Below are 14,368 nucleotides of genomic sequence, written 5' to 3'. Positions count from 1 at the left end.
GCGTGTATGCTCACTATGGGGTGTTCGTTATTAACTCGGGATGAGTCAGTAGAAGGCTTCATACATTGTTTCAATCATCTGACGGAACCCCAGCTTATATGAAAAAGAAGGAGACTCTCCCTATCAAATGTAACGTTAACCACAATTCTTGGTTTTATTTGTGATAAAATCATTAACCACTATCACTCCACCATAATAACTAGCTTAACGTGATGTTTTTAGTGATCAGACTGACTATTTATGGTAATGAATCGGCCATAATACAATATATTAATTTTGAAGTGAGGGATTGAAATTATTTCTTCAAATTTGGGGAAATTATTCTTAAAACAATATGGCTCTATTTTAAAGGATACTCCACCAAAATAAATGCGCATGCGCGCTTTTGCGCCCCATTAGCTAGCAAGTTAACATTATGCGTTTAGTATTTTTTGGGTTACCAGTGGAAAAACTGTTACTTGGCTAAACTTAAATGCAACAAAGTTACACCACCTCTTCAATAAATTGTTTATTTAATCAAATTAACATACAATACAATTTTGTATTTAATACAGTTATTATAAGATTAAATATTATTATTATTAATATAAATTAAACAAAACATAAAGAGATAACAATCAACAACAGTACAACACAGACTGAAAGTTAACTTCGGGCCAGGCATGCGTCCGATGAAACTGTCTATACACATATGCCTTCACCCGTGATTTAATATAACCTTTCTTTGTACAAAAATGTGGTCCCTGTAGCAACCATTGTTTAATGTTTGTCATAAAACCATGTCTATACAAATGGTATTCAATCTGACCAAAAATCTTCATTTTACTGTAATAAAACCATGTTAATTTACTATGGTGTGTCGTCTGTCTGTGTATACGCATACTCTGTAAAATATGAAAATGCCCTCAAGGAAACATTAGAGTTTCATGTGATGCTTAGCCCTCTGGAGAACCTCACTGCTGCACCATTTCAATTCTCTGACAAACAAGAACTCTTACAAATAAAGGTGCTTAAAAGGTTCAGCGATGCCGTAGAAGAAATATATTTGGTTCCACAAAGAACCATTCAATCAAAGGTTCTATAAAGATCCATCTCTTTCTTACCTTTTTATAATCTGAAGAACCTTTCGTGAAACAGAATGTTTCAAACAGATATTAAAGGTTCTTTATGGAACCATTTAGACAAAAAAGTATGGCGTGATAAATATGGTTTTGAATAACTGATTGATTATGTGAAGCTTTTAGCACTATTTTCAACTCAGAGATGGCAAGACAGCACACTAAAAAGAAAAAAACTCCATGGCAACGGTATAGTCCAGTTGCCTCGCAAGTATGAAACGCTGACATAAACAGGTCATTTTTTCTTTGGGGAAAAATACAGCAACCTAATGTCCCTGGTCAGATGAAAGAAAAAACTAAATCAACCCACGATTCTGTGTTCTTATACTTACTGTAGAGTCAAATAATTATAAAGGACAGCAAGATAGAAGCCAGCAATTGTGTTTGCTCGGTAAAGCACCATGGACAGAGATCTCACTTTGACTGATTTGTATTAAAATAGTGGGTGAAATCTTAAGCGCTATCTGAGTATCGGCTCTGTGGTTGTCTACTGGCAGGTGATAATCTTATAATCCCATGTGAACCAGCAGTATTTCTATTTCCTTTGAGTCCTTCAAAGATAATGTGGAATTTGGCGTATTAATCTACTTGTTCTAGTTTTTAATATTATTACATAGGTCTAGGCAATACATTGTAAATAAATAAAGAAAAATTATAGCTGTCTTCATAATAGACGAAAATTTATATACATTTTTAGAGTAATAGGTAAGGGGATGATAGATTTTGTCCCGCATCTGGCTTGTCGTGTGGATTATCATTGTTGCTTCGGTGTTAGGGTTATTTCTAGTGTGTATTTTTTTTCATGCTGCCAGGGGTATAAAAAGTGTATCTAGGCCAGTTCATTTTAATGGGTAGGTTTTGTTGAAAGAATAAAATCTGGTTCTTTATGTACCAAACGTACACCGTGAAAGAGCCAGAAGGTAATAACAGATCATTGATGATGATAGAGGATAATCTGTAATCTGTTTCTGTAAATCACCAACAATGCTGATATCAGATAGAATAACCAGACTTCAAATTCTATCTTTTCTGCACTTTATGATTTGTCACTTATTGTGACATGACTATGGTATCCTATACTTTATCACTCGTTGACTAAAAAAATTAAATACAAGCTTTTGTCCAGTTACTCTCGCACCAGTAACATTAACTATCATTCAGTAACATGTAACTAACATTCAGAATGTTTTATAATCGACATTGAAAATTGTAATTGGGTTCATTGTACAGTGAAAATTAAAGATGCATTTAAAGGTCCAGTTTACAAAATTAAGCCGCATAGCGGTGAGGTTGCGAAGTGCAACCATCTGCTCACTCCACCCCTCTCTCCTCCCTGAATCACTACGGTGGCTCATACAGGGCTAAGTTATCAAGTTTTCGCTCCTTTGTTGAAAGAGGTGACGTATTCATAAAACGCAGTTTGTCAATTTAAGGATATTGTAGAAACGCGTGTTGAATTCCATGTTAGGGGACCTGCGGTGTCATGATTGTGCCGCATCATGTCATGTTTCTCTTGGTTTAGTGGCAGGATCATGACAGAACCTCATGTTTTGTGTGGAGAGAGGCATTTATGGCCCTTATGGCCATCCATACACTCTCTCCAGTCTCGTCTCTTTTCCCGCCCTCTCGTCTCCTCATTATTGATTCATGCCCTTCACCTGTTCCCCTCTTGATTTAGTCGATTATTTAATGCCCTTGTGTCTTGTGCTGGTTCATTTTGATTCATGTAATGAGTTCCTGTCCCGTTCGGTTCGTTGTATTTAATTCAAATGTAATTCCTAGTTAATCCATGTTCCTGTGTCTATGGTATGTTTATACCCTTTTTTATGTTACCCCTTGTGGGTTTTTACTTATTAATATATTAAATATCTGTTAACCCCTTACCCGCTGTCTGCACCTGCGTCTTCTGTCTGTGTTTCACCACCCCTGATCATGACATGCGGTGTATGTAGATACGGATAGCTCATTCTAAGGTAATAAAAACATAATATTTCATTATGTAAGGTGTGTATACACCTATAGACATAGTTGTGTATATTATATTGTATTTCTGTCAATAGATCCTTTAAAATATTCACATTGGACTGTTAAAAAAGTAATTAATAGGTTGACTTAAAATGAATACAATGTCAACACAACTGTCTTAACTTTTTTTGTTCAACGTGTCAAATTCTAGCATGCAACTGGGGTAGGACTTATAGTTTCTAGGGATACATGGTTTAAGTTGGTAACTTGTGCAATATAAACCCTTATTCTTTCTTCCTCCCATATTCATTAATTCAAAAAAAGGACAGCAAGGGACTCAATGAGGACATCAAGAGACTCAGCGCACAGTCACTTCCCCGTTTACGCTCCGGGTGCGAGAAAACATCCCCATCGGATAGCCATTCATCTCTGTGAAGATGGCATAGGAGAAGATGAATATTTGTCTGATATGCAGTTTGCTGTAAATAAACAGACATCTCTTGGCTTTTAAAATCTATAAATTAGTTTTAATACTGATCGGTTTTTCATTTGTTGTCACTTAATTCACCTTAAGTTGGTGACAGTAATTTAAATGTTGACGTTTTTTAATAAATGTTAACGTTCTCACTTACCTCCCATTGTTATGTCACAAGTGTGATTTTAAATCATTAATACTATATGTATTTTCTTAGCTTCCAGTCAGAAGAGGAGATCAGCGAGAGGACGCCATTTTTCAGAATTAGGAAGTCAGAGAAGCCACAAAGTTTAAGAGCAGGATACACCAAAGGATAGCTTCAATTTACTGTAAAAATTTTGTGTAGTTCCCCAGGGATCACAGACAAAGTTGTACTGTTAACCACAAGAAATATGACATGAGAAGAACAGGGACATCTTTTGAAAGAGTAGTGAGCATTTAACTGTGTATCGTGAGAATTTCATATTAAAATCTAATTTTAAAATATTTTACTTTACAATATTCCAATATGAAACCTTATTTAAACAATTTCTCGGAAAACGAAATATCCTTGATTTGCCAACACTCTTTTAAAAGCAGTAGTGTGCATGTTCAGAGTCTCAGGCTGCCTTGTAGATGTTATGGAGTTGTGTCTTTTCTTTTCTCAACATACACTAAGTAGTTTTTAGTGCCTAGGAGCATACGCATAATCTACTGGAGCGCAGAATGTTGAATTATTCATTCCTAAAGACACCCATAAACACACACTGAAACAGAGACATGAATTATTTGGGAAGATTGCATTGTCTAACATTAAAGGTCCAGTGTTTATATTGGCACACATCTATCACATTTGCTTAAATTCCCTTGAGCATCATTATCAGGAATATTATTTTGTTGTTCAGAACGCACATAAAGCCTTTAGGTATGTTCTGCATCTATAAAAGGTCCAAAAGACAGAAATGCAATATAATATACATAATGTCTTCAGAGGTGTAGACCTTACATAACGAATTATGTTCTTATGAAACGTTATGTTTTTATTATCTTAGAATTAATTATTTCTATCTACACACTATGCGGGTCCCTTGCTTGGAATGCCCCATGTTGTTTCTACGGTAGCCCTAAACGGACAAACTGCTTGTATGTTTAATGTTATCTCCTTCGGCAAAAAACTGAAAACACCTGCGTCAGCCACCGTAGTGGTGCTTCGAAAAGGAGTGGTGGAGTGAGCAGTCACTCACTTTATTCACCCTCATGCCATTCGAAATCTGCATATGACTCTTTCTTTCTGTGGAACACAAAAGAAGATATTTTAAGAAATGTGGTTTTGTGTACATTCGGTTGAAGTCAATGGGGGCCAATGTTGTTTGGTAAACAAATTCTTCGAAATATCTTCTTTAGTGTCTTGCAGATGAGAGAAAGTCATAGAGGTTTGGAATGATATGAGTTAACAAATGATGACAATTTATCTATAAGCTCAACAATACAAGATCAAATATTGATTCACATAGACAGACATATTGAACATCAATCTTAACATTTCACACTCACCGGCGTATATCAACCTAATTCAACATAAAGTTTGTGCGAGATTATTACAGAGAATTGTATACATTCGTCTCGGCACACCGTCTCTGGAGGGGTTGCATCAGTAGGGTATCTGGAAACAACAGCAATGTTCTTCAGCTATGTTCTCACACCTGCTTCATTGCACTATATATCATCAATGCCAATTCCGATAAGTATGATACATCTAAAGGAGTTTTGGTGGATTTCTGCAGTCCCGGGTACAAAGAAATGTACTTTGAAAGGGATACTTCACCCAAAAATGTACAAGATCAAAACAGAATTTTTCCCACTATGGGAGTCAATGGGTGTTGACATCTGTTTGGTTATTAGCATTCTTCCAAATATCTTTCTCTGCGTTCATCAGAATGCAGCTACAATTAATCCATAGCCCACTGCGAGCAAAATGGCACAGCGATGACATCAAAAGCTTCACCTCTCTCTCTCTCTCTCTCTCTCGCTATTTTTAGACTCCCATCAGCGCTGGCTGGGAGGTAGCGTGGCTGCTTCCTGCCTAGTATTTTCTCTCCATGGCCACATCTGAATAGTCTGTCACAATGTCCATTTCTGTTCCTCACATTTTCTCTAGCCTTGAAATTCAATCTTCAGAGGTTGAATGGCTGTCAGATGGCGTGGGCTGATGTGCTAGTTAGTCCGAGGTGCGCAAAATGTTATGCAATCATAACACGCATTAAAACGTTCTCCTCAAAGAAGAGTACAATACATCTCATGTTATTTCAAGGCAAACCAATTGAGCTTTCAATTTTGACAGCCACCTGGACTGAAACTGGATATATCGGTGAAACTGTCGCTGTCGGTACAAAACCTCAGACCTGTTGTGTGTTTGAATGCCGAAATCAGTTTAAGTGGTAGAAAGTGATCAACATAATCAAATTCCATGATTTCAAGTGTTTATAAATATTCATGTGTTGAATCATATTTAGCATTTAGATTTTGGGTAATTATCAAGATTGCAATAAGCTTGTTTACTTTCATCTTGTTTATTTTGTGCGTGTGCAGAGCGGATCTGTATGAAAGCGAATATCCTAACTGTAAGAGTTTGGTCCCAAAATGAGATCAAACTCGTGTTTTTTTATTGTGCAGGCCAATTAATATCAATCAAATCAATCAATGCAGTTGCTTTGTTTTGATTTGCGCCATAATAAAAATACAGTTAACTAACAATAAAAACTTTAGATTATTTTTTTTTAAACAGAGTTCTCATTTCAGAACCAAACTCTTCATATATACAGTGGGTACGGAGAGTATTCAGACCCCTTTACATTTTTCACTCTTTGTTGTATTGCAGCCATTTGCTAAAATCATTTAAGTTCTTTTTTTTCTCATTTATGTACACACAGCACCCCATATTGACAGAAAAACAGAATTGTTTATATTTTTGCGGATTTATTAAAAAAGAAAAACTGAAATATCACATGGTCTCAAGTATTCAGAGCCTTTGCTCAGTATTAAGTAGAAGCACCCTTTTGATCTAATAAAGCCATGAGTCTTTTTGGGAAAGATGCAACAAGTTTTTCACACCTGGATTTGGGGATCCTCTGCCATTCCTCCTTGCAGATCCTCTCCAGTTCTGTCAGGTTGGATGGTAAACGTTGGTGGACAGCCATTTTCAGGTCTCTCTAGAGATGCTCAATTGGGTTTAAGTCAGGGCTCTGGCTGGGCCATTCAAGAACAGTCACAGAGTTGTTGGGAAGCCACTCCTTCGTTATTTTAGCTGTGTGCTTAGGGTCATTGTCTTGTTGGAAGGTGAACCTTCGGCCCAGTATGAGGTCTTGAGCACTCTGAAGAAGATTTTCATCCAGGATATCCCTGTACTTGGCCGCCTTTATCTTTCCCTCGATTGCAACCAGTTATCCTGTCCCTGCAGCTGAAAAACACCCCACAGCATGATGATGCTGGCACCACCATGATTCACTGTTGGGACTGTATTGGACAGGTGATGAGCAGTGCCTGGTTTCTCCACACATACCACTTAGAATTAAGGCCAAAAATGTCCATCTTGGTTTCATCAGACCAGAGAATCGAATTTCTCACCATCTTGGAGTCCTTCAGGTGTTTTCTAGCAAACTCCATGCGGGTTTAGGAGAGGCTTCCGTCGGGCCACTCTGCCATAAAGCACTGACTGGTGGAGGGCTGCAGTGATGGTTGACTTTCTACAACTTTCTCCCCCGATAGCTCAGTTTGACCGGAGGGCCAGCTCTAGTAAGGGTCATAGTCGTTCCAAACGTCTTCCATTTAAGGATTATGGAGGCCATCGTCCTCTTAGGAACCTTAAGTGCAGCAGAAATGGTTTTTGTAACCTTGGCCAGATCTGTGCCTTGCCACAATTCTGTTTCTGTGTTTCTTCATGTAGTCTTCAAACACAGCTGGACTCAAATGAAGGTGTAGAACCATCTCAAAGGATGATCAGAAGAAATGGACAGCACCTGAGTTAAATATATGAGTGTCACAGCAAAGGGTCTGAATACTTAGGACCATGTGATATTTCAGTTTTGCCTTTTTTAATAAATCTGCAAAAATGTCAACAATTCTGTGTTTTTCTGTCAATATGGGGTGCTGTGTGTACATTAATGAGAATTTTTTTTCCCAGAAGACGACCATTGACACCTTGCACAAGGAGAGCAAGACACAAAAGGTCATTGCAAAAGAGGCTGGCTGTTCACAGAGCAATGTGTCTAAGCACATTAATAGAGAGGCGAAGGGAAGGAAAAAAAAGTGTACAAGCAATAGGGATAACCACACCCTGGAGAGGATTGTGAAACAAAACCCATTCAAAATGTGGGGGAGATTCACAACGACTGGACTGCAGCTGGAGTCAGTGCTTCAAGAACCACTACGCACAGATGTATGCAAGACATGGGTTTCAGCTGTCGCATTCCTTGTGTAAAGCCACGCTTGAACAACAGACAGCGTCAGAAGCGTCTCGTCTGGGCTATAATCAGGGAATCAAGGAAATCAGGGTCCCAGAGTCTGGAGGAAGAGAGGAGAGGCTCACAATCCACGTTGCTTGAGGTCCAGTGTAAAGTTTCCACAGTCAGTGATGGTTTGGGGTGCCATGTCATCTGCTGGTGTTGGTCCACTGTGTTTTCTGAGGCCCAAGGTCAACGCAGCCGTATACCAGGAAGTTTTGGAGCACTTCATGCTTCCTGCTGCTGACCAACTTTCACGAGTTCGCCCTCGCCGATAAACAGCTCCTTGTTGGGATAGATGGTAAAGCATGGGAATGCAGGTTATGCGTATTTGGCGTGTTGTACAGGGAGTGGGCTCTGAGCTCGCCGGATCTATTCGAACCTGGAGCACTCTACCCTGCTCAGAGCAAGTGCTCCGGGCTCGGAACCGGCTCGAGCCCAGAACACCCCCCCCCCCAAGGGTCCTGCGGGACTTAGAGAAAATGAGAGGAGCTGGGGTGGAGGAGGGATACTTATCTGGCAAGATGCAACAGGTAAGATTGTTTGTCTATTTATGATAGATGGTATCCCTGTTCTTAATTGGCCAGCAAACTCACCTGACCTTAACAACATAGAAAATCTATGGGGTATTGTGAAGAGGAAGATGCGATATGCCAGACCCAACAATGCAGAAGAGGTGAAGGTCACTATCAGAGCAACCTGGGCTCTCAACACCTGAGCAGTGTCACAGACTGATCGACTCCATGTCACGCCGCATTGCTGTAGTAATTCAGGCAAAAGGAGCCCCAACTAAGTATTGAGTGCTGTATATGCTCTAACTTTTCATGTTCATACTTTTCAGATGGCCAAGATTTCTAAAAATCCTTTCTTTGTATTGGTCTTAAGTAATATTCAAATTTTCTGAGATAGTGAATTTGGGATTTTCCTTAATTGTCAGTTATAATCATCAAATTAAAAGAAATAAACATTTGAAATATATCAGTCTGTGTGTAATGAATGAATATAATATACAGTACAAGTTCCACTTTTTGAATGGAACTGGTGAAATAAATCAACTTTTTGATGATATTCTAATTATATGACCAGCAGCTGTATATATATATATATATATATATATATATATATATATATATATATATATATATGTCCTGTCAAATTATGATCTCAACGTCACCTTTATATTAATGTGCCGCCTATTGTCGATTGGGAACACAGGTCTAAAAATGTGTAATTATGACGTCCAATAGACAGAAAACAACTGCCTATGAATATATACAATTAAAGCTCAGATTATATATAATTTGCTTGTGATGAGCTTCTCTTTCCCTCCTAATCAACAGCTGGTCCCCATCTCCAACTTCATCAGCGTCCAGTGCTGTCAGATCCTCACATGCGCAAAGTCACTTCATCATGAGTATGATAATCAATGAGAAGTATCATACAACTTTAAAACGTGTCAAATTGTAAAATACACTTGCGCCCCCAAGTGGTTTTATTCTGGCATGGTTGCCACAAGTGGTGCTTTTATTGCCTTTGAATTTGCAACATTAAATATTGATCATTACTGTTCAATACTTGTTCTATCCTTGTGTGTATTAGGGCTGTCAAACGATTAATTGCATCCAGAATAAAAGTTTGTGTTTACACAATATATGTCTGTGTACTTTGCATATTTATTTATAATATTTGCATGTATGTTTACATTGATATATCGTTAATATATATATATATATATATATATATATATATATATATATAAAAACATTAACTGGTTTTTATTTTACAGATTTGTCTTTAATAAATACATGTATGTGTTTATAAATGTGCCCTTTATTTTTTGTAAAAGCAGTTGAACACAAAACAAAGTTTCACAAGCTTTAAAGGAAACCTCCTTGTTTAACAGAAATTTAAATGATTAAATGATTTCTTGTATGTGGGAAGCCTTTCATCTGCTGTCTGGAGAAGTGCAGGGAATGAGGAACTCAGCTGATTAAAATGCAGCATTTCTTCATAAATAACACATGAAGGCATGCAGAGGCGGTTGGTTAAGGCCTGATTTTTCATTGACATGTGCGATCGAAATAAAGAAAAAAACCTTTATGACAGTGGCAAGCAACCCTCTCAAATACACTCAGGATTTTAAAATGTTTAACAGGTCGGAAGAACATTTTTGGGACAGAGTAACATTGTAATTCATAAGAATTCATTTTAAAGCAAAGTGCTCCAGTCCCCCGAGTTATAATTATGCCTTAAATACTGGGATGTAAATTCATTTTGGTACGTCAGTGAGGACTTTCACTGGTTTCATCTGCATACCTGTCTTTCTTAAAGTTAAAGTTCTGTCATCATCTTTCACCCAAAACCTGTACATAACAGTGAAACACGGAAGAAAATATTTTGAGAAATGTCTCAGAAGTTTTGTGTCCATACAACGGAGGTCTATGGCTGCTAATGTTGTTCATTTACCATCATTCTTGAAAAACATGTTTTCTGTGTTCTGTTGAAGAAAGAAAATCATGCAGGTTTGGAATGACACATGACAAAATACAAGCTTTTTCATATAAGCAAAGATCACCTAAAATGTAATTTGCTTCTGAATGAAGTTTTAATCAATCTTATCTTATATCTATATCGCACATAAAAAACACACTCTTTAAGAGCACATATATACGACTGTGATGCATTTCATATTTCAACATCCTGTTTTCACGAAGCTGTCATCTCTGTCAACTTTCCTCTTATCTGTAGCTGCAGCTGCCTTCTTCCTTCGAAGAGCAAAATACTTGCAGCCATGGCAGAGTTCAAGCTGTCAACACCACACACCATGGGGATTAATAACCTCTGGCCTCCAGTCCTCTCAGCCAATCGCAATGCTTCCTGACTCAGGCCGTGCGTTTCTCCACCGATCACGAGGCCTGTGTGCCTGGCAACCCAGTCAGTGTGATAATATTGAGTGTAGAGGGATTTGCTTGTGTGTGCACATCTGCTACCTTCATAATCCTCAGAATCACCGTCATCGTCACACTGCGCCTTCTTTGGGTATTGATGACCTCTGACCCAACCGTAATCAGCTGGTTTTTTTGGGGTTTGAGCAGACACACAGGAGTTATCAGCTACATGAATGGTGGCTGTAGTGGGCAGTTTATCTGAAATGTCACTCCATGTTAAGCTTGGGATGATGGGGAGACGGAAGTGAGCTCCCATGGCTGCTCTTAGGACCTTGGGCTCCCAAATATCAACACAACCTGAGGAGAGATGACCAGAGACGTTTCTTACACCGTATCTACACCGCACACAACACATGGCTTGTTCTTAAGGGATTGTCGCGTCTCACACTGTGTCCGGTGTAGAAACGGTGTTAGTGTTCGTAAAATAACTATTTAAAGTTATGAGTATTAAAATATTTCAATGAACAACACAAGCATGGTTATTACACAAATCTAAGCATTGGTACTTGTTCATTTTCAGATGTATCTTGGTTGTCTCACCAACCATGTCTCAGTTCCCTTCATGGGTTTTAGTATTTACAGAACTTGTATGCCCTTTCGGTTACCGGTATCGGGCTCGAAACTAAGCTCATGCACTCGTACTCGTAAAAAGGCACCGATACCAAAGACAAATACATCATGCGACAGAACTGACTGAAATTTGTTGTGAAATTAGCTTTGAAAGTTTGTGACGAGCCCATAAAATGATTTATTATTGCATAATGTAAGGTGGACTTGTTTCTGATTATCAAGTTATATTATTTATATTAGTCTGACTGTTTTGTGAAAAGGTACGCACAGAATCAATAACTGTTGAGTAGTTTTAATTTAATGTGATACAATAAAATATAAATTAATATCATATAAAATAAATATTCAATAAATTGTTATGTATTTATAACCAAACACAGAACGGAACTTCAGGCCAGGCATGTGCGTCCAATGAAACAGTCTATAATTAAAAGAAGTTAAAGAGTGTATGGATGTGTCGTCACTTTACCACGTGAGCACGCCGGAGCGTCCCCTACTCAGCAAAATGACTGCTTACAATAACAATTCCGCGCAAAATTTCAGTGTCCAGCCAGGAACACCTGATTCCTTTGTAAATCACTGTAAGGCCATAAGGATAACCGATGAGCCCAGCTGCTTGTAATTTCAGCAAATAATAGCGTTTTAAGCCCGGATTCATTGTTTCTCCTATTCTCCTCAGCAAGTTTGCTGTGTGTTTTACCACTCAGGGGAACATGTCCTGGCGCTCAAGGGGGGCGTGTCAAGTGGGAAAGTGACGTCTATGCATACCCTCTATTGGAGAGAGAAAGTCTTGGCTTTGTTAGTACCTTTAGTTAGCAACACACTATGGCATCCAGCTGCCGCAGCGGACCGCAACACCGCGCCAAGGTTTCCCGGGTCCCTCACGTTGTCACAAATCAGTGTGAGAGGCAAAGGCCTGCCAAACCTTTCCTCTGGAAATGTCAAATGAGAGGCCACCGGACGTTTGAATATGGCTGCAATGAGAGACCATGCCAGACATGATTTAATTGTACCATCCAAACTCAGATGTTGATGTATGGCAATATCTGATTACCAACTTACCTATTACATCTTGAGAGGTGTCAAGATCAGACCAGAATTTGGTGTCTTCCATCTTAACTTTCACAAGACTGGCTCGCCTCAGATTATCTAGGGGAAGTTCCCTCAGCGCTTTCACAGAGCTGAAGAAGACATGCTGTGCTACAGCCCCTGCATCCAGAGCACAGCGGATGAGATGTCCTCCCTCTAGAACGACTTTACCTTGATGCTCACGGAGCTTCTTAGATCGAGCTATGTTGACAAGTCTCCTGTATAATAAAACGCACTTTTTTATTTAGTCCCATCTTAAATGCAAATTGTTATTGTTCCCATTAAGTGAAAAACTGTCTATTGTTTTACAACGTATCTCTTACTGTAGATTACTTTTATTATACACATAGAAAGTTGATGGTTTCTAGAGAATGTATAATACTAACTTACGTCAGACTCTTGTCACCGGGTCGTGATTTATCATACAGAAAACCATCAACTTCTCCATAACGGGGCAATGTGGTGGCGTTCGTCACTATTCCCCGCGATGATCGAGAAAACTGGACTGACTCCGGATTGTCGTCGTGTGTCTGACTGACACTTTCTGACCCCCATCTCGCATTTTCTGGGCTTCTGTGAATGTTCTCATTTAATAAACGTTCATTGAATTGAGTTACGTTAGCAAGTTGTTCCGCATTTTCTGTAGACTCGTGGTTTGACGTAAACACCGACACTGGTCTACGTCTACGCACATATCGTTTGATCTGTAATACATTACATCGCGATGTTAAAACTGACTGGAATATCGGGGACAAACATCTCATGCTTGCAATGCGCATCGCCATCTTGACAACAACCTCTGAATTTCCGGGGTGTGAATTGACGCAGCTGAAGCGACCGCCTACTTATTAAGTATTCAGGAAAAAGGTCTTTGCCATTGGAAGAACGTAGAGCAACGTCAAATGACTTTATTAATATTCATGAGACATATCCTTTCGCGTAACAGGCGGAAGTTCCCTATTAAATGTTCTTTCCGTGGGACTGTCACAGAAAGTCTTTTGTAACTTTTAATTTAGTCTGGCTTTAACTTTGATTTACGTTCATTTTGTAATTTATTTGTGTGTTTTATGTTTCTCTTTTATGTGTACAGCACTTTGGTCTCCCGTGTTTTTAAATGTGCTTTATAAATATTGTATTGTATTAATGGAAGCTTGATGAAATTTCAATGATATCATTGTGGGTCGTTTTTTAGACAATTAAATAAAAATATTCCTTCCCCTAAAAGCATCAAGCGTGTTTTTCAAGAAGTCACATGTGGTCTTTGTGGAAGAATTACTTCAGCGTCGCTCAGCATCTTCATTCTAGCATTATGGGCAATTGTGCAGAAACTGTTTCTAATACATAGTTCTGCAGATAGTTGACACATTTATGTTTCTACAGTATATGATGTGTTAGGGGGATTAAGTTATGGTTTTGCACTGTGTCCAATCTCCGAGGACGCTGTTCAGGAGATAATCCGATGGTTACGTTGTATGCAATCTGCCGATGATGAACAGATCAGCAGTCACAACACTACGTCATGTTTTACTTTTCCATCCCGTTTTTCTTCACACAAATTCACAATAATTAAACGACAAAGCACCACATTTGCTTTCTCATTGCGTTTTCCACAGTACAGCAAAAACAACGTATGCATGTAATTCTATTCATCCTCACACTGACGGTGTTTCGTGCAGATATGTATGTGGATGTAGATGCACGTGAATAATTCAGCACCGGACAGCT

General features: G+C 38.6%; 1 protein-coding gene across 2 annotated transcripts; it reads right to left on the bottom strand.

Moving 5' to 3' along the window:
• Window positions 1-9,818: 9,818 nt before the first annotated feature.
• On the bottom strand, window positions 9,819-13,458 carry mrm3b (mitochondrial rRNA methyltransferase 3b). 2 transcript variants are annotated; one of them, XM_079486015.1, is made up of 5 exons: window positions 13,034-13,458; window positions 12,617-12,861; window positions 12,361-12,528; window positions 11,027-11,281; window positions 9,854-10,959 (listed from the first exon to the last, which is right to left on the bottom strand). In XM_079486015.1, the coding sequence occupies exons 1-5, from the start codon at window positions 13,426-13,428 to the stop codon at window positions 10,943-10,945; spliced, it is 1,080 nt and encodes a 359-aa protein (XP_079342141.1). In that variant the 5' UTR covers window positions 13,429-13,458; the 3' UTR covers window positions 9,854-10,942. The 2 variants fall into 2 exon arrangements, with proteins under 2 accessions (XP_079342140.1, XP_079342141.1); XM_079486014.1 differs by having other exon boundaries at window positions 9,819-11,281; window positions 13,034-13,455.
• Between the last annotated feature and the right edge of the window lie 910 nt (window positions 13,459-14,368).

The sequence above is a fragment of the Barbatula barbatula genome (assembly GCF_947034865.1).
Source record: "Barbatula barbatula genome assembly, chromosome: 22".
NCBI lineage: Eukaryota > Metazoa > Chordata > Actinopteri > Cypriniformes > Nemacheilidae > Barbatula > Barbatula barbatula.
This window is presented reverse-complemented; position numbering and strand designations above follow the sequence as displayed.

Coding starts and splice junctions, on each gene's coding strand:
- mrm3b (XM_079486014.1), bottom strand. CDS start 13,428: ATGGCGATGCGCATTGCAAGCATGAGATGTTTGTCCCCGATATTCCAG. Junction 12,529..12,616: donor CACCTCTCAAGATGTAATAG/GTAAGTTGGTAA, acceptor CTCTCATTGCAG/CCATATTCAAACGTCCGGTG. Junction 11,282..12,360: donor TAGTGTGTTGCTAACTAAAG/GTACTAACAAAG, acceptor ATCTCTCCTCAG/GTTGTGTTGATATTTGGGAG.